This window comes from Trematomus bernacchii, unplaced genomic scaffold (genome assembly GCF_902827165.1).
Source record: "Trematomus bernacchii unplaced genomic scaffold, fTreBer1.1, whole genome shotgun sequence".
Classification (NCBI taxonomy): Eukaryota; Metazoa; Chordata; class Actinopteri; order Perciformes; family Nototheniidae; genus Trematomus; species Trematomus bernacchii.
In genome coordinates, this window is record NW_022987574.1 from 617,685 (window position 1) to 639,762 (window position 22,078).

The 22,078-nt window shown below is 39.9% G+C and overlaps 1 protein-coding gene across 1 annotated transcript in view; it reads left to right on the forward strand.

Annotated features, from left to right (window-relative positions):
• scospondin (subcommissural organ spondin) overlaps positions 1-22,078 on the forward strand; it is a 98,855-nt gene that overhangs the window by 70,980 nt on the left and 5,797 nt on the right. The window contains 8 exon segments of the mRNA XM_034126771.1: positions 135-262; positions 369-523; positions 2,439-2,485; positions 4,256-4,420; positions 5,550-5,761; positions 7,289-7,384; positions 20,303-20,363; positions 21,246-21,376. Of these exon segments, the coding sequence (XP_033982662.1) occupies positions 135-262; positions 369-523; positions 2,439-2,485; positions 4,256-4,420; positions 5,550-5,761; positions 7,289-7,384; positions 20,303-20,363; positions 21,246-21,376 (995 nt within the window).

Genomic DNA, 22,078 nt, shown 5'->3' on the forward strand with positions numbered 1-22,078 from the left:
TATCAACAGTAACGCGATACAGACATATGTAATCAGATTACAATAACATGTTACTTTGTAGCATGTTACCCCCAAAACTGTATATGAGACAGAATGAAATTCATTGTATGTTCTTTTATCTTTGTGTGTTGCAGAGTGTCCTCGAGGGCAGGTGTTCAGTGACTGTTCAGGCTCCTGTCCTTACACCTGTGAAGACTTGTGGCCACACACTCAGTGTTTAACCGGACCCTGCTCTCCTGGGTGCAAGTGCCCCCCCGGACAGGTCTGGACACCCCGTGTGTTTTTATGTGTTTATGTGCATGTGTGTTTTTGTGTAGTTGGATCCTATTACCCGTGAAATGATCTGATTCTCACGGTGTCCCCCACAGGTGCTGCATGAAGGCTCCTGTGTGTCCCAGGCTGAATGTCCCTGTTCACTGCTGTCCCTGCCGACTGCTTACCAGCGCTGGAATATGAGCACTGAGGAGATCACAGACACTCTGCTGCCAGCTGGAACAGCCTTTCAGCACCTCTGCAACATATGGTAATACATTACACATGAGCGTCTAGACTCACACGGACACATAGTGCTTTTACATCGAGCTGACCATGTCCATTTGTTTAGTCAAATATTTCAAACATTACAAGCATGTTTTCTTTAAATAATGGAGGAAATTATAAGCTAGCTTTACTAAAACTCAAAATGAATTTCTGGTTGATATTAAATAAATCCATGATATTAATATTTCACATCATTTTCAGGCTGTAGCCAAGATCAAACGGTAGTAATTTACTCCCAGCTTTCATCATTTTAACCCTTTGTCATTGGTCTAGATCAAGTGGCATATTAGTACTGATGCTTTGAGTATGATCAAACAAACAACTTATCGTCTCATGGTAGATTTTAGGGTACTGATTGACACTGCTTGTGTCCACAAAATTCAGGTATGGGAACGCTGTATGTATTGGCCACATTTGAAAGAGCATTTTAAAATAACAAAGTCCCTGAGATGATTAATCCACAGTAACTGAGTCCCAGAGGATATTGCTTATTCTCTAAGCATTTAGGAGGGTAGAACACAAAGAACACAAGGAGAAATGAGCATACTGTAGCTGACTTTGCACTCTATTAGAATTGGAAAGTTCATGCAGTTTTCGAGTTGTATTAATGTGTTGAATAAGGCTTGGCCTTAGCTGCAAATGGTGACACAAGGGAAAAACAGAATGTATTTTTATTGAAACACTTGCTTCAAGGTGACTTAAATATTTTGTATCAGCATATATATACTATGGTTAGGTTAAGGAAACTAAAACCACATGGTTAAGAAGTTGTCTGATGGCAGGGTGTTGTATGAATAGGAGAGAATAACAATATGCAAAGGGGTTTATGTAAAGTGTTGTTGAAACATTAGGAAATTAGAACCGTACCACCGTCGGGTTGACCATGTTGTGATTAATTCATGATAAATGTGCCACGCTATTCCAAGTAATCTGACAATGATATTTTGCAATTATAGACGCTACTCAAAAAAAGTGTTGTGTATCATTGGCAGAGTTGAGTTTCATTGTCTTAGTCAAACAACAATCCAGTTTGGTACTATGATATCTGCTGTAATAGATAGTCTAGTATACAGCAGACATAACGTAGGTCATCTCATCTTCGCAGACTCATTTTGATCCTCTTTAATAAATACTGAATGGATCAGCCTTGTGACATGAGGGAGGTTAGGGGGAACACATATAAAAAAATACACATCCAATCTTCATCCTGCAAGAAAGAGCCATACATATTATACATAAAACAAAGAATCAACAAATCGATGATTTATCAAACTAAAAACACTAAAACTACAAGACCTGGTTGACTATAAAACTATCCAAATGATGTTCAAAGAACCAAATCAGCAATGGCCACATAATATCCAGGGACTTAGTAGACGGAGAGGAAACATACACATGTTGAGAGGAAACTGCATTTTCAAAAAACCACCCATTTGAACAAATTCCAAACTTCATAGCATCACAACAAAAGGTGTTCATCTGTGGAATTACTGTAATGATGAGCTGAAATACTGTGCAACTTTATCTAAACTAAAACAATTATTTAGAAACCAAATCCTGAATGGTTATGAGCAGGACCTGTAAAAGTTATTTGCTTTTGTTTGTTTTGAATGGAATGATTTGTTCTACAGTATAGTATATATACAGTGGTATAGGACCAAAAACGTTTTTAAGCTTCTTCTTGCCCCTTTTGAACAATTTTAATTGTTTATTTGTATACCTTGAAAGTTTTTTAAATTTTTTATTTTGCTTCTCTTTTTATGATTATTGTTTGATTTGTTTCTAACGTGTTCAATACATTGACTAGTAATAATTGCTTAAGTTTCTCAGTTTTCAATAATGTCAGTTTTGCTTTTTCCCTCATATTGTGTCACTCACCTGATTTTTCTCTCTCACAGTGTGTGTCAAAGAGGAGTTTTCAACTGTTCCTCTGAGATCTGTGATGGTGAGTGATGCTATGTCACAGCTGTTCTTACCAAACGCATATCCTGCTCTTTATATGGCCCCTCTCTTTTAACATGGAAAGTACCGGCAACAATAATCTTTGGTTGAATTGTCAGGTCCATGATGAATATGTCAACGTATCTATAGTGAGTAACAGCTGCTGCAACAGTTGGCTCAAATAACTGAGCGACAGTCACATCAATCACGGCCTACAAAGGCCATTACTGGGTTTTTGTTTCGTAAACATATCATGATAACATCTTAAACTAGCAGAGGGAGAGAGATGAGAGATAATAGGAAGCAGAGTGTCGCATACAAGCCCTGATCCTCGTAAGAGACTCTCATGTGCGACTCGCTCTGTGATTCGCACATGAGATGTTTTTATCCATCATCGTTTGATGAGCAGTGCCTTTTATCCTCCTGCTGCCTCCTCTCTCCTCTGGATGAGCTCTAAGTGAATTCCTCTTTCACAGAGAGCAGTGTATAACAGAGTTTGAAGGGAACATCTTATTTATATCTCAACCTGGGAGTTGTTTCATATTTAAAAAACTATTAATCATGATAATAGCAATAGTTCCATAGATGAGAGCAGCTCTAAGTCACTGCCTGGCAAAAATGATGGCCCCGCCCACTTTCCGCTGAAAACAAAGAATCAGTGCAAAGCAAAACAAATATTTTTCCCTGCCTAAAAGCTGCTGTGTTTTATATCACAAGCCAAACAACACAAAGATCTAAAGTTCAGATTTGCTATATTTTTACTTTAAAAATGACGATAAAATATATACGGCATGTTCAGTCATTACACGGAGGTCTGTGGGAAACACATCATCACAGCCAATAAGGCCAATAAGGTTAACGTCAATTGTCAAAGTATACATGTAAAGTCAAATGAGTTACTGTATAGGCAGAATTAAAATATATAACACTGACAAGCCAAATGCCAGTTTAAGTGTTTGCATGCTGCATGCCAGTTGTCCACCGGCAGATTGACAGAACATCAACATTGCTTTTATTTGAACTTTATATCGTTGCAATCATCAATATCCAATGACATTGTTTAATTATTTACCTGACTGACCATCGTAATTGGCGAAAACCTCAGAATCTGTGTTTACCGCCAGTCAAATGACAGCGAATGTTTCACCCAAAAAGGGGGAAATACTCGGGTGGGTTGCTCTCATCTAAAGTGGATATTTAGGAAACACACTCTAGTAAGAACATTGTGGAATCTATACAATGCTTTGTGTATTATTGTGTTGTTTTGATTATAATCCCTTTGTTCTTACCAGAGTCTGTTTTTCCGAAAACTCCACATGACCAATCGTCATTTATGGATTGAACATTTGAGATAAAGATCCGGGTCTATTATTACTGGAAATGTCCTTAGATCCTACCCGAGCCCCATCACATTTTGTCTCTGTCAAAAAGAAGGGATAATACAAACATGTATTTGGTATTTAATGTGATTGATTATTCCTGCCTTCATCTTTTTGTTCATTTTTCTCCAAGTGACAGCCACATAAAGTAGACTGTCCTGGTTGAGACCAGAAAGAAATGTGTTTCTTTTGTGCATAATGTGACTTCCTTCTAGTGTGTGTGTTTCCAATAACAAATGGCTTTTATGAGAAGCTATCTGGGTTAAACAACTGTAATTGTATTTATTGGGCCGAGCTGAAGAATAATGCTCAGATGGAAAATATTGTAATGTCTTGCTTTACAGATGAGGGTTAATGAATACACTGACCTAAGCATGTTTATCTCCCCCCTGCAGTGGACTGTGAGTGGTCCAGCTGGTCCCCGTGGACTCCGTGCTCAGAAAGCTGTGGTACGGGACAACAGAGCTCCAACAGAACCATCCTGCAGCCCAGCCTGTATGGAGGGGCCCCATGTGAGGGCCCCGACCGCCGCACAACCACCTGCATTGCCCCTGACTGTGGTGAGTGAGGGGAGGAAAGGTAGCAGATGTTTTATTTATCATTATTCTGAATAAATTGTGCAGCAGCAGTAGGTGATTATTAACAGATAGTCAAGAAAGCACAGCATACAGAATCTTACTGAGTGCTTGACATATGATATCAATATGAATGTTTGTGTCTCTGGACAGAAAAACTCAAAGTATATGAGTTAAACATCCATTAAGAGCAATATTTAACTTTGGATGGATGGTCAAAGTGATAATATCCTTTTCTATTCGAGCTGAGCCTTGACATAACTGCCAGACTTTCAGTACCTGTAGTGACAAATGAAAATAATTCAAAGTACAACAAAATCATCAGGGATCTGTCAATATTGAACTTAGACAGCTTTATCAGCTTATTATTGACTGTAATGCCGAAGTACTTGCACCGATTTTTACATCCCAAAGTTATTTTTGAACAAACTTTTCAAATAACATCATAGTTTGTGATGTCAAGGCGGAAAGCCTGTATTCATTCAGGTTCTTGGGATATTTATTAAGAATTATTTGTATTTCTATAGTCCTATAGTCGAACAGAAAGACATGTTACAAACATTATTTTAAAAATGGCCAATTTAATCAGCACAGTAGAACAGCATATGGTTACCATTGTTTCCAGGACCAGAATGTGTTGTGTTGTAGAGAAAGAAAAGGTTCAAATGACTTCAGTAGTAGTAGTGTCATTTTTTCTAGCTGAAATCAAGCAATCAAATCTTAAATGAAACATGCTGAGTTAGCCCTGATTAAAAAACCTTTCTTACATTTGTCATATATCCTACCCATGGTCCTAACCTCGTCCCAATCTGAGCCTTTAATGCTTAATTTGCGTCAGTCCCATCAGTCCTTGCTTAAATTCACACTTTTTCACTTGTTCAATACCACCTTACTAGTATTTTAGCATTTCTTAAACTTAGGATAGATCTTTACTAACTCTTCATGGGAGTGGGTTTAGTGAGTGGGTGTTTTAACTCGTTTTATAAATGGTTTTAATATGTTAAAAATGTCTCCTCTCCATCATACCATCCTCCTGTCTCATCTTCGCTCCCCTCTCTATTTGACCTCTACATCCTAACACCTTTTCTTCCCCTCATAACCCCTCCCCCTGCAGCGTGTCCTGACGGGGAGCGTTGGAAGAGGAGTGAGTCGGAGGAGGTCCTGCTGTGTGAGAGGAGCTGCGAGGACATTTACTCTTCCTCTCCGGTGAACTGCAGCCACTCCACCGAGGGCTGCGTGTGTGAGGACGGACTCTACAGAAACTCTGAGGGTGTGTGTGTCATCCCCGCCCTCTGCCCCTGCCATGACCAGGGCATCATGCGAGAGGTACACGCACACACACACTGGCTCACACCCAGAGAAAACAGACATCTGCTGCTCAGCTAGTTCCCTTTGTACCTGCCTCATTGTTTTGCGAATCTGAAACTTAGCATAAGTGCGGTGTTTACGACCCCCCCCCCCCACCAATTCACTGCCATTGTGTTATTTACTCATGAAGAATGGCCCATTAGAAGATGAGTGACATGCCCCTCGGACCACATTACACCACATTGCCTCTGCAGCCCTCAACCTTCATCAATTATGTAGGAAGTGCCGTAGAAAAGCTGGGGACTGGGACCGGGCAAGCCTGCCAGGAATTATTTATGAATGAGGGGATATTATAGGATTATAAGAACTAATCATACACTGACAAGAGGTCATATTCCCCCCCTCTTGATCTTTTCTCTCCAGGCCTTTCATCCTCTCTTTGTTTCTTTGTTTCCTCTGCTTTATCTCTCAGTCCCTCTTCTGCTCTCATTAAAGGCTTCATGTTTAATCTCTCACTTTCTCCATCCCTTTTCCTTTTTATCCCCATTCTCTCTCACTATTTCTATTTGTCTCTCTCTGTCAGCTGGTGGTGACTCATTTCCCTATAAAGACCCTCTATAGCAGGGGTGTCAAACTCAAGGCCCGGGGGCCAAATCCGGCCCGCGACTTCATTTTCTGTGGCCCCACAAGAGCTCTGAAAGACTATTATGTTTATTATACGGTCACATGGCGATTTACAGAAGCACGTTGCCCATACTACATGTCCCACAATGCATCTCAAATTTGACTTTTCTCTCAGAATTTGACTTTTTTAATTCAAAATATGACTTTTTTCTTAGAATTTCCCCTTTTCTCAGAATTTGACTTTTTTTGTCACTTTTTTCTCTCCAAAATGTCACTTCTTTTTTTTGACTTTTTTTTCCAGAATTTGCCTTTTCTTTTTAAATCATTTTGTGACGTTCTCACTGAAGAGACTTGCAATTACTTGCCCTAGACTTCTGCTTTCAGACGTAGTTAATTATGAAGTTATTACCCTATCAGATAATAATCCAATTATTTAATATATATTATATATGTATTTTGATATAGTCTTAAAGTTACAACCGGCCCTTTGAGTGCAACCATAATTCCTCCGTGGCCCGTGATGAAATTGAGTTTGACACCCCTGCTCTATAGTGTTCTAAATAAACTAGTTCTTGACTATAACAACAAACGGCTCAGTGTGAGCTACAAATGCACCCCCTAGTCGATGCATTTGCATGGGTAAATACTTAACAAGGATTCCCATAGCAAACATGAGACATGTAAAGTAGTTTGTGTTATGTTGTGTTATAATTAAAGCATCATAATGGGCCTCCATAGCAGGGTGCACCCAGAGCTTTAGTATATTCACAGCTCATCCTCAGCTCATCCTCAGCTGTGACCAGTTGCCTTTCGACTCACAGCAATGTGAGTTTGAATGAAGGAACGACCTGAATGAAAGAGGGTCCTACATTTCTTATGTCAAGAGAGTAAATATCATTATTTTGTGTGTGTTCGAGCCAGGCAGGATCAGAGTGGGACGAAGGCTGTCTGTCGTGTCACTGTGTGAACGGGAAACAAGTGTGCCAGTTAAGATGTCCGCCACTCTACTGTGAAGAGGTAAGACACACACTGACACTCAAATGACATCTGTCTGATTTTGATTTTTAACATGAAGAGTGAATATAATTGGGACAATCTGTTTTTGCATTATACTTAATACCAAAGCAATTGAGGTACTTTATTAGGTCGTGGCAGAAATCCTGGTAAAATGTTTAAAATGTCTTGCTCGCTTCATTGCTCTGTGCCATAATATACCCAGATAAATTAGAGGAAAAGCTTCCTCAGTAGAAACTGCATAACAATATATATACAACTCATTGTTTCATATATCATCATTTTGCACAATTTAAATGTAGTTATTTCGTTTTATTTAGTCAGTTAGCCTGTCTGAGATAAAGCTCTCTTGAATTAAAGAGACCTTAAAACAATTATGCAAACAAAATCATCGAATGCATAGATGACTATAGACTACAGATGGAGCATCTTATTTCAGACAGTTTGAAACGCGAGGGTCGTGATTGGCTCGTGCACGTTCCGTGATCGGCCCGTGATCGGTTCGTGATGAAGAGCCGGCCCCCAGTCTGACTTGATACCGCCCCCGTGATAAATACATTTAATTATTGTGAAGCCAGCTGCAATGGATCATTGATCCACCAGGGGGTGCAGTGGGGTTCCACACTGGAGCTCATGTGAAATCAACTTCGATACAGTAAGCTGGATGTACAGTATGTCTGGTACTAATGTATAGCGGATCTTTGTTAAGATCCATATGTCACGGATAGGATCATAGTCTGTGCTAAATAAGACATGTAATCATTTCCAAAACATCACCATGTTGTTATTTAACAAAATAATGTTGTTTAGTCGAAAAAAACGAACGAGAGGAAATGCAGCCGGCTCTCCCGATTTTTAATCCTAATTTAATCATCATCTTCACCACGATCATTTATGTTTATGTTCGCCGAATTGACATGAAATCACTGACAAATATGAATATTCTGTATTCAACTTCATTAAAACGATCAGGACCCTGGGTGTTATTTTTCCCCACAATGAGAAATAGTCAGAAAAGCAGAAAAAGAACACTCAAACCGAGAGATGAGTTATTATTACAACGTGACTTCACTATTATTTAACAACTGTTTTTATTGGGTTCTTTTATTTGGGGTTAAGTATAGGTGAATTGCACTAATGTGGGAAAGATCGTGATGTCTCCTCCGATCTGCTTTATGATCTTCGTTCTCCCGCTGTGTAGATTGGGGGACCGCCGTCCTCTGTCTTCAATGTTCGACATCGCGTGAAACAGAGGATTTCGACATTCTGTATTCCTTGCTTACTTCCTTAAACCTTTTCTCCTCCTTATCGCTTTCATGACTTTTTATTTAATGCTTTATAACAGCTGTAATAGTTCGTTTAGAAATCCTAGAAACACTTTTACGGCAGCTCTCATTTACGGTAACTCCTTCTGACGTCATAGCTACCCACGTATAATATATAAACAAAGTCTTGGCTTTCAGAATATGAAACTTTTATTTCCAAAATCACACGATAAATACATTTGTGAAGCTTGTAAAGCAGGGGTCACCAACCTTTTTTAGGGTGAGGGCTACTTTCAAAAAATAAAACAAGTCGGGGGCTACTTTTACTCCTCTTTTTTTTGTTTTTTGCAGTGTATATATTTAGCACATTTTAACATTATGATATGCTGACCTTTAACTTTTGTGTGCTGTTTGGGTCTGTGGGACCCGTTTGCAGTGTTTACTAAAAGAACATGTATTCAATTTAATTATTTTAACCTGCTTTATTTGGGGGTGGACGGGCCTCACCTCCTCTAGGGGGGTCCTCACCTCCTCTAGGGGGGTCCTCACCTCCTCTAGGGGCATGCACCCCCGGGAAGATTCTTTTTAAATGTTGAAGTGAAATGCATCAATCTGGAGCACTTTGAGCACAACATGAATTGATGGACAGCTCTCAACACTCAGATGAAAGGGAGCTGTATACTTTTCAATAATCCAAACATCTTTAGAATATGACCACAAGCAATAACAAATCATTTAAACTTGATTATTCTTATCTTATGTTACCTAGTTAGCATTCTTTCTTTTTATTTATGCTTATTTTACTAATCACTCCCCTTTCAAACTGTTTTTTGTTTTTTTTACTGTCCTATACACATTGGAATGATTTCTGACTTTATCTATATTAAATAGATAAAGGTGTGCTCTCCCTAGCTCTCTCTCCCTCCCTCCCTAGCTCTCTCGCTCTCCCCCCCCCTCTCTCCCTCCCTAGCTCTCTCGCTCGCTCTTTCTCTCTCTCTCTCTCCCTCTGTCTCGCTCGCTCACAGAGGCTGTATGCTCCTCAGTGGCGATGACGGCTTGCGTTAAAAAATAATAATAAACATATTTGTAAAGTGGGAGGACACAAACAAATTTCGAAAAGAGCGGGGGACATTTCCGCCCTGTCCCCAGGTGGAAATTACGCCATGCGTGTGTGTGCGTCAAGTGCAATAAATGTATATGCAAGTTGCAACACACACAGAGTAAAACTCTGCCCCTCATGTGTTGTATAGGCTGGCATGATAGGCTGTTCAATGGGGCTGATGTGTTGTGTAGATTCTGCCAGAAGGAAAATCAGCAGGGACTGAGGTGCCACATTGCTTTTCTTCCAGACTGCAACGCTGGTCCCGCAAATCAAGCAAGAACGTGATTGGTCGATATTCATTGTGGGGGTGGGGGGAGGAGGGGTGTTAGATAGATATAGAGTTGTAGTAAGTAGATAGAGTTCGCTATGATTTAGGTTTCGTTTATGCATAGGGTAGATTCTTTTAATTACATTTCCTTTTTTGTTTTGTGTATTTTATACATTTTGGATTTGCTTGGCGAGCTATTTTTAGAACATGCCCCGCGGGCGACTCACGTTGCCCCTGCGGGCGACTCACGTTGCCCCTGCGGGCGACCAAGTGCCCGCGGGCACCGTGTTGGCTACCCCTGTTGTAAAGGGAAGATGACAGGCACCTCTCACTCGCAATCTGCTCCTCCGCAGCGCCGCCCACCTCCCTCCAGCTGAAATTATGAATGTACAGTAAGGCATAGTAATCATAGATAACACGGCAGGGTCCGTTACAGTTTGTTTTCATCTGATTTCAAATAAACAAAGTCTTGGCTTTCAGAATATTAAACTTGTTTCGGCAAATTTATATGATAAATACAACTATGAAGCTTGTAACGGCATAATTACTTAAGCGGAGAACGGAGTAATTTAACGTTACAGCAGGCATAACAACAGCCGGTGTTTATTTTATTATTATATATAGTTGTTATTCATTTGTTTTAAAGCTCAATAAGGAAGATTTAAACTTTCACACACGTTGACCGGCGAAAAACTCTACCCGGTTCCCTCGGCCCCCACCACGTTGAATAAACAGAAGGCTGCTTTTGTGGAGGAAGTTACAGCGCTACGTACAGGCTCGGCATATGTACTGCAGCTTTTTCCAGCGGTATCCATAAATCTCTTAATTTTGACCTCAAAGTGCACCAGATTGATGCATTTAACTTCAATATAAAGAAAAACATCTTCTGTTGTAACAACAATAACATTATAAATAGTAACATAGCTGAACATGGTATTGCACATTTAGCTTTCAGTGTTACTGACCTGAGATGTTTTTATTACATGAATTAAGGTGACTGAGGCTTTTTAACATAGACTTTTCCAATGTCTGAGATGATAAATACAACTATGAAGCTTGTAACGGCATAATTACAAGCGGAGAACGGAGTAATTTAACGTTACAGCAGGCATAACAACAGCCGGTGTTTATTTTATTATTATATATAGTCGTTATTCATTTGTTTTAAAGCTCAATAAGGAAGATTTAAACTTTCACACACGTTGACCGGCAAAAAACTAACCGGATATGAAGGATTTTCAGAATAAAAGCTTGGCATTGAGATTTTATGAGAACGTCCGGGTTTTTCACAATAAAACAGCTTTTAAACTGACGGTATGTTTTAGACTAAATAATGCTATTAAACATTAAACATTTTAATTGCTAACATTTTGCATTTCAGACTTCTGGAATATATTGCGATATGAACAGGGTTGGGAGGGTTACTTTGTAAATGTAATCAGTTACTGATTACTGAATACATGGCTCTGAAAGTAATCCGAATACAGTTACAGTTACGTGTCTTAAAAAAGTAACGTAATCAGATTACTTTTAGATTACTTTTGGATTACTTTCTTTATCCATCACAGATGAGAAAATAATAAAACATACAAAGAGGAAACAATTTGATATGTCTACCATTTATTTTAGGAGTATTAATATTTTTTCAGATAGGATCATACATTTACAAAACATCACCATGTTTTTATTTAACAAAATAATCTACAAGAAATCCTAATCTTATATTATAAAACATCACCATGTTTTTATTTAACAAATTAATCTACAATAAATCCTAATCTTATATTATAAAACATCACCATGTTTTTATTTAACAAAATAATCTACAAGAAATCCTAATCTTATATTATAAAACATCACCATGTTTTTATTTAACAAATTAATCTACAATAAATCCTAATCTTATATTATAAAACATCACCATGTTTTTATTTAACAAAATAATCTACAAGAAATCCTAATCTTATATTATAAAACATCACCAGTGTTACTGACCTGAGATGTTTTTATTACATGAATTAAGGTGACTGAGGCTTTTTAACATAGACTTTTCAGTGTCCCACATACCCACATACCGTTCACCATCCCCCACCCCCCTACTGTATGTTGATTTTTGACTTTGTTTGCCTACATGTAAATGGGTGGCATTTAGTACCTACCGCCCTCTGAGTGAATACCTGTTGTACCTGTCCGGGGCTAAGCCCATAGGACGATGCTCTGATGTCATCACCCTCGCACATTTGTCATATGTTTACAAAAAACGATGTTAACACTTTCTCGTTCTTAATATATGCTATATTTAGGGTCGATATGTGTTGAATTTACTTTAAAATAGCAGATCACTGTGACCGGATATAGTTTTTTCGGCTTAGTGAACGTGTGTCTCTTCCTCCGCGGCTCCTCCGTGCAGAGAGTTTGCAGCGGTGTGTGTCAGCAACGTGCAGTCAGGGGAGGCACGGATTGGCCGTCGGGAGAGTCGGGACTTATTCATAGGCCAGCTGTGAGTTCTGGAGAATCACAGAACGGCCGGACGCCAACGGCCCGGTTCGCTTACGGCCGACAACATCCCCCCCCCCCCCCCCCGTTGACAATTCACGAGCGTCTAACTCTCTCCCCCCCCCCCCCCCCCCCCCCCGTCGCACCTTCTAACAGAGCCCCCCCACATATCAAATCCCAATTTAACCCCTGGCCTCTGGAGCAGAAATGAAAGAGTTTTAAAAATGTTTATGCTTTGGTAAGTTTTTAGGGAAATGTTGTAATATTGCAACGTTGGCCTTAGGTGGGAGCAGAATTTCTGTATTTCTACTTACATTGTCTGAATAAATATATTGAACAACTAAGGGTTAATTTGCAGGATTGATTGCTTACTTAGCCCTATATCAGTATATAGCATGAATAATAATCACACATCACTCATATTTGTTATGAATAATCATTTATCATTTATTAAATAGTAAGTCGCTTTGGATAAAAGCGTCAGCTAAATGCAATTTATGAAAGCCTCACTCAGGATTTTTTTACCAAGTGTTTTTATTGCTCTTGGGGCATTAAAAACAAGATTTTAACTTTAGTTTTTTATATAATATCTGCATTTTCTCTTGTGAAAAACTAAGTCTTAGTTTGGCCATAGTTATTTAATATATAAAGACTATATATTATTGAATTACAAGATTAGATATACTTCATTTGATCTAAAATATTGATGTGTTCAAATGCTCTTCTAAACAAAACTGAAAGTCCATGAAAAGTTGTCTTCCTGTTTTTGTGAAGGAAGCGCCATCTCCTGGTTAAATCCTGAAATTGAAAATCTGGCCACGCTCTCTTGGAAAATAGTGGGAGGGCTTAACATTCCCAGATACTGGTCTTTGGCAGGTCTTAGGCAGGTAACTGGCAGGTAGTAGGCAGGAAGCAGTAAGCTGGAGTCTGAAATAAGATGCTCCATCTGTATATGTGACCCGCTCTATCGAAATCATTCGGAAGTCGCAACGGCTCATTTCAAAATGAACGTGGATTTGCGTAAAAAAATAGTTTTTCGGGGTTCGGGTGTTTTGTTTGATTTTAAATAAACAAAGTCTTGGCTGAAATTATGAATGTAAGGCGTATAGTAATCATAGATAACACGGCAGGGTCCGTTACAGTTTGTTTTCATCCGATTTCAATTAAACAAAGTCTTGGCTTTCAGAATATTAAACTCAGGTAAATACACGTATACACACACACACACTCGCGAGCTTCCCCCAGATCAGTAATCCAAACAAAAATATCTTCCCTCCGTAGTATTTTGATCATTTGCTCCGCTAATAATCAATCAGATCGATGGATTCCAGAGAAGAGGAAACTTTGAAGGCCTTTTTCTCAAAATGATGACTCGTGACAGTCATTATATAATGTGACATATTTTGCTTAATATTTGGAGTACAAAAACAATCCTGATATCATTAGAAAGCTAGGAATCTCCTCTTTCCAACAGTGTATACAACTCAAAATGTGTCTTCGGGTCAATGCGACTGATTTCGATGGAGCAGGTCACATATAGGTTTTTTTTACTTTCCCAGTATTATAAAATGGATGTCTATAACTTTTTTTTGCAGTTGGGGAGTTCATTTAAAGTGTGGTTTCCCTTTATTCCTATTATTAAATTGGATCATTTTTATTCAGTAATTATTATAATAAAAGCCAAGGATTAGAGGGATTATAATTTGTATTGTCCTTAAACCCATTTTGCAACCCCTTTTGGGCATCCTGTCTGCAAGGTTAGGAGCACTGAATTGTGCCAACAGCTGTATTTATAATAATAATCTTAACAGTAATTAAATAATCATGTAATCATAGTCCGGTTCAAAGTTTTAATATCCTATCCAACCTTATATTTGCCTACACTATAAAACCTACAAAATTAAACTTTTACAAGCAACTGGACACCTGCACCAAATATACTCCAGACCATTTTCCTTAGGTTTTGAGCAAGGTGTGTAGCTTCGAGCTGCATTTGTTCTCCAAGTGAATTGCTTTTCTGCAGGAGTGTGTGCATCTACTGAATCCAAATACAGGTAAAGAGAAATAAAGGTTTGATTACAGAGGCACAGTCAGTCTCCCAGAAAAACTCATCTTTGCCTCCTATCCCGTGTTTTTACAGTTCACACTCTGTTGGTCAGAAACATCTAAATGACTCCCCAGTCAGGGAGATAATTATCTGCTCTCTCAAGAATGTGTGGGATGTTTTCTGCAGGTCGCTGGCGTAGATCAATACATGACTGTCCAGTCCTCCCACAAGTCTGCACTTTTCCTTAACCATCCCCATAACCTCCCATAAAAACTGAAACCTCTTCCTTTGTTAAGGATAATTGGGTTGCATCCCCATACCAAAAATAAAGGTTGCAAAATGAAGGCACCATGTACAGTATGATATGTAAAGCATATTTTGGTTAAAGATCACATTTTAGGTCAGATGTGCAAGTATTATATATATATGTATAGAATCTTCTCTAGATTTGACATTTTCAGCTATTTGTTTTTTTCATATGGTTTGATAACTGGATTGTCATTCATGAGGATTTTAGGTACAGGTGAATGCTTGTATAGCTAGTGACATCACAAAAATATGTTTTTGCATCTGATAATGTTCAATCATACACACCCACCTATGAGCTGTTTATCTCGCAGTAAAAGGTGAGCTGAGTAGTTTAATACGTAGGCACTCTGAAAAACCACAGGCAGATGAAGAATCATTTATCTCTGTTTAAAATAATTATGCATTTTGACACTGGGGAAACATTTTGCAACACATAAATACACAGTCTATCCTGCGGATAGAAATAGAGGAGAAGGGTATGACAATGTTAATCTGAACATTGTTTGTTGTTGGCGTCCCACTGAGGCTGCTCTCTGTGGGATTACGTTATTCTCTTCCTAAAGTCCCTTTGCAATGCTTCGACTCCCTTTGTTCCTCCGCTGCAGTGCTATGCCATATTTAAAGGGTAATTAGGACGATTAGCAGCTCTGTGAGGCTATACTGAGGGACACCAGCGCTTTGAGCTAAATGCTATCACAATGACAATGCTAACATGCTGATGTTTTACACACATAATGTTTGTCATTTTCACCTTGTCTGTTAGCATCGTAATTGAGCATGCTAAAAAAATCTAGTTGTAACTTAACTTGTAAATAGAGCTTAATGGGAATGAGATTGGTTTGCAGGTATCCTACCATAAGCCTAAGTATCAACAAATAAACATTTCGACTAAATGATGGCACTTGAGGATAAATTGGGGTCGCCAGAATGAATTATGTTGCTCTAATCTAAATATAGTATCTATACTGATCTAGAGATCTAAAAATGATCTAAACTAAATCTGCTGCACAGTGTTAGAGCCAGCCAACATGGAGAGAAGATGGAAACCATTTCTCATTAACAAAAATGCCTAATTTCCCCCCTCTGTCTAACAGATGCAAGTGGTATTCTGTAGTAGTTCTAACTCTCTTTAAAGGACTACAAAATGCAGTTGTATCTGCATCTTCTTTCATGATCCTCCTTCTTAAACCTTATGTACATTCAGGTAAACTAATCCTTTAAATAGAAGGTTACCCACCAATCAGCATACTTCATTAATATAAGCTCTTGTCTCCATGGTAATTGAGTCGAGAAAAGTCACGGTACAAAAGTGAACTGTCTCCTCTCCGGCGCAATAACCTGAATTTATATGTGTAGCCCACCAGGGCTGTATAAAGGCTGGGGCGAAAATAAATTCTGCTGACACCCAGAACTTTAAAAGAGAGGTTGATTTTACAGTGAGCTCCGCAGTGTAGACAGTCTGCTGATTGTTACACCTTTGCTGCACACGGTTTCAGCGGCGGCGCCTTCTGTCTCTGGAGGAACTCTTATTATTTCTTGCATTTTCAAATCCCTCGCCTCCCGTGGCTGCACTAAGTTATGCCTCAGTGAAAGCGCTTCTTATCCCGACTAATGTAAAAAAGGTCATTTAATGCGCACTGTTCCCTCCACTGACAGGTTGATAATTGGTTACTGGCAGTGAACTCAGTTGTTTATGACTCATAGCTTACAGTTGAGCACAATAGTTTTTTTTCAAATTCAATCTCAACATGCCTCCGCTCTGCCCGAAGGCCCTTTTTCATGGTGTTGCTTTAAAGGTTCTGTTATCATATCGGGTGATAAAAGCTAGCAGGACACAGACTGCTCTCACAGTGTTCCAGACACAATAAAAAAAGCCTTGATTTGTATTTCACAGCCTGCTGAAGACACATTTCACTACATTTACTTTAAATGCCAAGTGCCCTTTCCTTAGCCAGGAATCGACATTTCACACCATTTTAACCCCTCGCCACATCAGACACTTACACACACACACACACTCTTCTAACTTTAAGGACTTAAAAGGGTCCGCTTTGTGACCTCCACCCTGTGTGAAGGCTCTCTCTCCCTGAGGGAATGGCGGCAGTGCAGATTTAGAGGAGAAGACCTCAGGGTGAATAGTTAGAAGGAGCATGGGAAGAATGAGACGTTTTATATCTGCTTAAAATGTCAATGTTTTTTGTGTTGGTGGGGGTGCTGAAGCATTCTGTCAGTGATTGGATCCTAACTGTAGCTATTCAAAGACAGGGACAAAACGGGACAACCTGCTGGATCTTTCTTTCTCAGTGACTTAGCTCCTTCTCTCTGTGACTTTGTGCTACTCTCTTGCTATTTTTGGTCTTTATATCTCACTCTTTGCCTTTTTTTTCTGGTCCTTTTGCTATCTCTGCGCTGTATCTCAACCATGTTCTTGTTCATCCTGGGTGTTACTCTCTGAATTGAAACTAGCAGTACTCATTGCTGATAACAAACATTTTTCAAGAAAATATTTCAAGTTTATCCTTTACCAAGTGATATGACATGCACAAACCACTCTCACATATTAGTGAATGTAACTCCTAATTCCACTTCTTAGTTGTCCTGAATTGCAAAATAAATTAAGGATTCCCACCTATGGAGATCTTGTATTTTAGAGATGCCAGCATCTTCCCTTGTTATGAAGATGCAACATCAGGATAACATAATAAAACAATATTAAATGATCATTCCAATAATAATAATAATTAAAGCTGCAAGCAGCGTTGAGCGGGTCTTCGACGCTCCGCAGGCTGTTGTCCGCACGTCGAGGTGTGTGTGTAGGTGTCTCGAGCTGTTGAGGGCCGGACCATTAACTGTCATCTGAAGTCTGGTGCAGTTTGGAACATTTTCCATTGATTTAAGACAACATCGTGTTTTATGGCGAGTGATGCGTTGCCATGGAAACGGCATACGGTGAGATCTCAGATTTCACGTAGAGCTGTTGAGGGCCGGACCATTAACTGTCATCTGAAGTCTGGTGCCGTTTGGAAGCTTTTCCATTGAATTAAGACAACATCGTGTTTTACGGCGTGGGATGCGTTGCCATGGAAACGGCATACGGTGAGATCTCAGATTTCACGTAGAGCTGTTGAGGGCCGGACCATTAACTGTCATCTGAAGTCTGGTGCCGTTTGGAAAATTTTCCATTGACGTAAGACAACATCGTGTTTTATGGCGAGTGATTCGTTGCCATGGAAACGGCATACGGTGAGATCTCAGATTTCACGTAGAGCTGTTGAGGGCCGGACCATTAACTGTCATCTGAAGTCTGGTGTAGATTGGACCATTTTCCATTGACTTAAGACAACATTGTGAAGTTTGGTGGCGTTCTGAGCATGTCAGTTTGAGTGATGACATCATCGTATTCCATGGCGTTTGATGGGCCTAGCATCGAGCGATAAATCGCGTTTTTTGACGCCTTTTTCGACGCCAAATTCAAAATGGCCAACTTCCTGTACGTTATTTTATGCCCCTCCAAGAGGCTTTTTTGTTAGTCTCCGCACCCTAGATATGCGTAGCGAGTTTCGTTCGTTTACGTGAAAGTTAAAGTAGGGGGAGTTAACGTTAAAAACGGAAGTGGGCGTGGCCTACGCAATTTTTGACGTAAAGTTCCGGGACCAATTACACATCTCAAGTTGCACCACTTCTGACGCGCGTGCAAAATATGGTGAGTTTTCACATATGTAGCTACGCCCACGTCACTGTAGGCCGTTGGGCTACCTACTGTCATGATTTAGGCCACTTTTAATGGGCTTTTACCCGTCTTTTTCCCTGTTTTTAGTGGGTTTTGCATGGTTATCGCTCGCTTCGCGAGCGACTAAATTGATTGTAACGATATTAATTATGCGAGTTGCAATCACGTGGGCGAAGCCCACGTGACTGGGCTCGCGCGGACTATCTGCCGTCACTATTTCCGAACCTTTTCTGTGCTTTTGCCGGTCGTTTTCCCTGTTTTTGGGTGTTTTTAGCAGGTTTATCGGTCGCTGCGCGACCGATTTCAATAGGGTCTTCGCCGACCTATGGTCTCAGACCCTAATAATACATTTTATTTGTATGCACCTTTCACAGCACCCAAGGACACTGTACAGTTTAGAAAATACTCTTAAGAGGTCAAAAGCGACAGAACATGATTAAAACACAAACAGGCAATCATGGAGGAGACAATCAAAATAGACACAAATGATAGGGACAGGTTTTTCAGGGCACACAGAGGATGGTGAGCACTACAGTGAGTAGGGTTTTTAGGTGGGATTTATTGGTGGTGTCAGACTGTCGGATGTGTGGGGGGGGAGAGTGCCAGAGTCTGGGAGCAGTGCAGCTAAAAGCCCGAGCACCCATGGTGACGAGGCGTGGGTTGAGGCCGGTTAGCTGGCCAGCAGAGGAAGAAAGGAGGGAGCGAGAGGGGGTGTAGGTCAGCCAGATAGGTGGGGGCCAGGTTGTGGGGGGCTTTGTAGGGAAGCAGGAGGTTTTTGTAGTTGATCCGGGATTGAACACGGAGTCATTGCAGTTGGATGAGGATGGGGCGGATGTGGTCAGAGGATTTGGTGCGGGTGATGATACGGGCTGATGATATTCTTAACTTAAAGTGGACCTATCATGCTATATTATAATAATATAGTGTAGGACCATACCTATATAAGGCATATTTATACTTTTTTTTTTTCAAAATACCAAACAGATCATGCATTTTAGCCATGCCTCATTTCGCTCAATTTGCACTTCTTTAGCCCTGTTTTTGCAAGGGCTGATTCTGTGAGAACAGCACCACCTACAGGCCTGGCATATGTACTACAGCGTCTCCAGCACTTTCGAACGGCAATGGCCGTGGCTGTCTCCTCCTGATTGGTGGAGTTGGCCCAATAGCCGTAGCGCCACCGTCCTGACGTCAGTAAAGTGTTCAAATCTGTATCAGTCTGTATCAGATCCGTTGCATCCCCGTTTTTAGAGATTTGGGTATGGAGGAAAAGAGAGAGGGTTGTGTTTTCTGACTCTTGGTGAGTTCCCTGGAACACCGGGGACACATATTCATGTATAAAAGACGTACAAAGGTGAATTTTGCATGATAGGTCCCCTTTAACTATTTGATGGATTACCATGAACGTTGTTTTTGTGTTTTTTGCATTGTATGTAAAATTATTGGATGACCCATCCACCATTTTTACGGGATACATTTCAATAACGTTTCATCTAACCATGTTCATGTCAAATTTCAGTCAGAGGGGTACAGTACTGGGCCCACTGATTCTTAACAAACGTAGAATTGGTTGTTGTCCTTTGAACAATATTTACTGTTTATAAAATGTGAGCTGAAGTTGTAATGCCCAATTATTACTGTGTGTGTTGATAGCGCACAGGAGAATATTTTTACATTTTTGTGTTCATCATTATCTCTCTTTAGGGGGAGGTGAAGGTGGAGGAGCCAGGCAGCTGCTGTCCAGTGTGTAGAAAGCAGTTTCCAGGTTAGTACAACAGACATGCAGTAAAACACATCTCACAATCCATGAATCACCTTACACTGTGACCATATTACCATAAGGAGTAATGTGTGTTCATCTGTGGTAAAGAAAGACACATGGAACAGTTGAAACATTAATTGTTGTAAACATAGACTGAATATAAGAAGTGGAAATCATACATGGCATCAAACTGTAAATTGGTTTGAGAATGTTGTTGAATCTTGGCATATTCTCCAACTTGGTTTTTAAGGGCATCGCCATCTTGTTTTTTATAACCAGGTAACATTTTGTCTTCTACAATGTAGCCACGCCCAAAAGCTCATCCCTATTTCTGATCTATTTTTACTCTAAATGGGTCAATAATTATGAAAATAAACATGCTTCAGTGACAAAGATTTATAACAAGTGATTGAGACCAGAAGCTCATTTGGAACATGTTTACTGAGGTAATAAACTGAGTGAAAAGTAGTTCATTTTGCATTGGCTTTACTTTACAGACACAGAGATTGCTGCTCGGTTATGAAACATGCAAATGTCAAACAAACACTCACAGTAGCTACCTTTATTCCATGTCATCACTTCAAAACCACTTCATACGATTTGAATATTCTCTAGTTCATTTTATAGGAGGCTAAAAAACCAAGTGCTACAGTGCCCAATTAGTGAGAGATTTCAGTGCTTAACTCTCATTGGGGCTTTAATCGCTCTCTCAGTGGAGGAAAATGTCACATGCAATGTCACCGTGAACTCTCTGGCTCTGGCTCTTTGTCCTCTTCTTCCTTTTTTTTCATGCCCAATCACGGCTCCTCATAATCTCCTCCTCCTCTGTTTCCCTTTGGTCTCTCCAACCTCTTTTGGCCCTTCTCCCTGCTCCTCTCTGTTCAGACGAGCCCGTGCCAGAGTGTCGTCGCTACGTGCAGGTCAGGAACATCACTAAGGGAGACTGTCGGCTTGACAACGTGGAGGTCAGCTTCTGCAGGGGACGCTGTCTGTCCAGGACTGATGTTATCCTGGAGGTACGGAGAACACACATATACACACAGAGAAGATAATACACTCGAAGGCAACACTGGCTAGTATTGACTTCGACATGAGTGACAGCTGGTAGCACAATACATATCAATACAGGCAGCAAAACAGACTTCAAGGGTCCAGAGCGAGAAGAGAAAAAGCTGTTGGTTATTTTTGTTTGCAAATTGTAATCATATAGTGCAATGCCAGAGAAAAATCTGCATTTACTTTTGGAATGTCTGCAGGACTAAATTGATTAAATAATTAAAACATGCTGATACAAAAAGCCGAAAAGCTGTACAAAAAAAAGTTTAAATCCTAGCAAGGCCATCAATCATTTAATTTTTTACAGTATGCAAATTAATAATCAAAAATGTTGCTTTAAATCTCTGGGCATCCAAATCGTCCATCTGCTCCCCTCCTGAAATGTGCCCAGGCATCAGGTTTCAGAAGTGTTTTTTCAAATCAAAATGAAGTCTAACACATGCTGCTGGTCACACCTGCTGTAATATCTTCAGAGGTAAACACAGGGAACAGCCATCAGTCTAAAACTGTGGACTAAGGAAAATGTATTGATCATTTAGCCTTCTGTCAGCAGTTAACACATATTTCACACAGATGACTCGAGGGCAGGTAATAAAAATAAATAATAAATGCCCCAGTTTCTTTCTCTTCTTCCTTCACTTGTTTTCGTCTCCTTTGTTAGA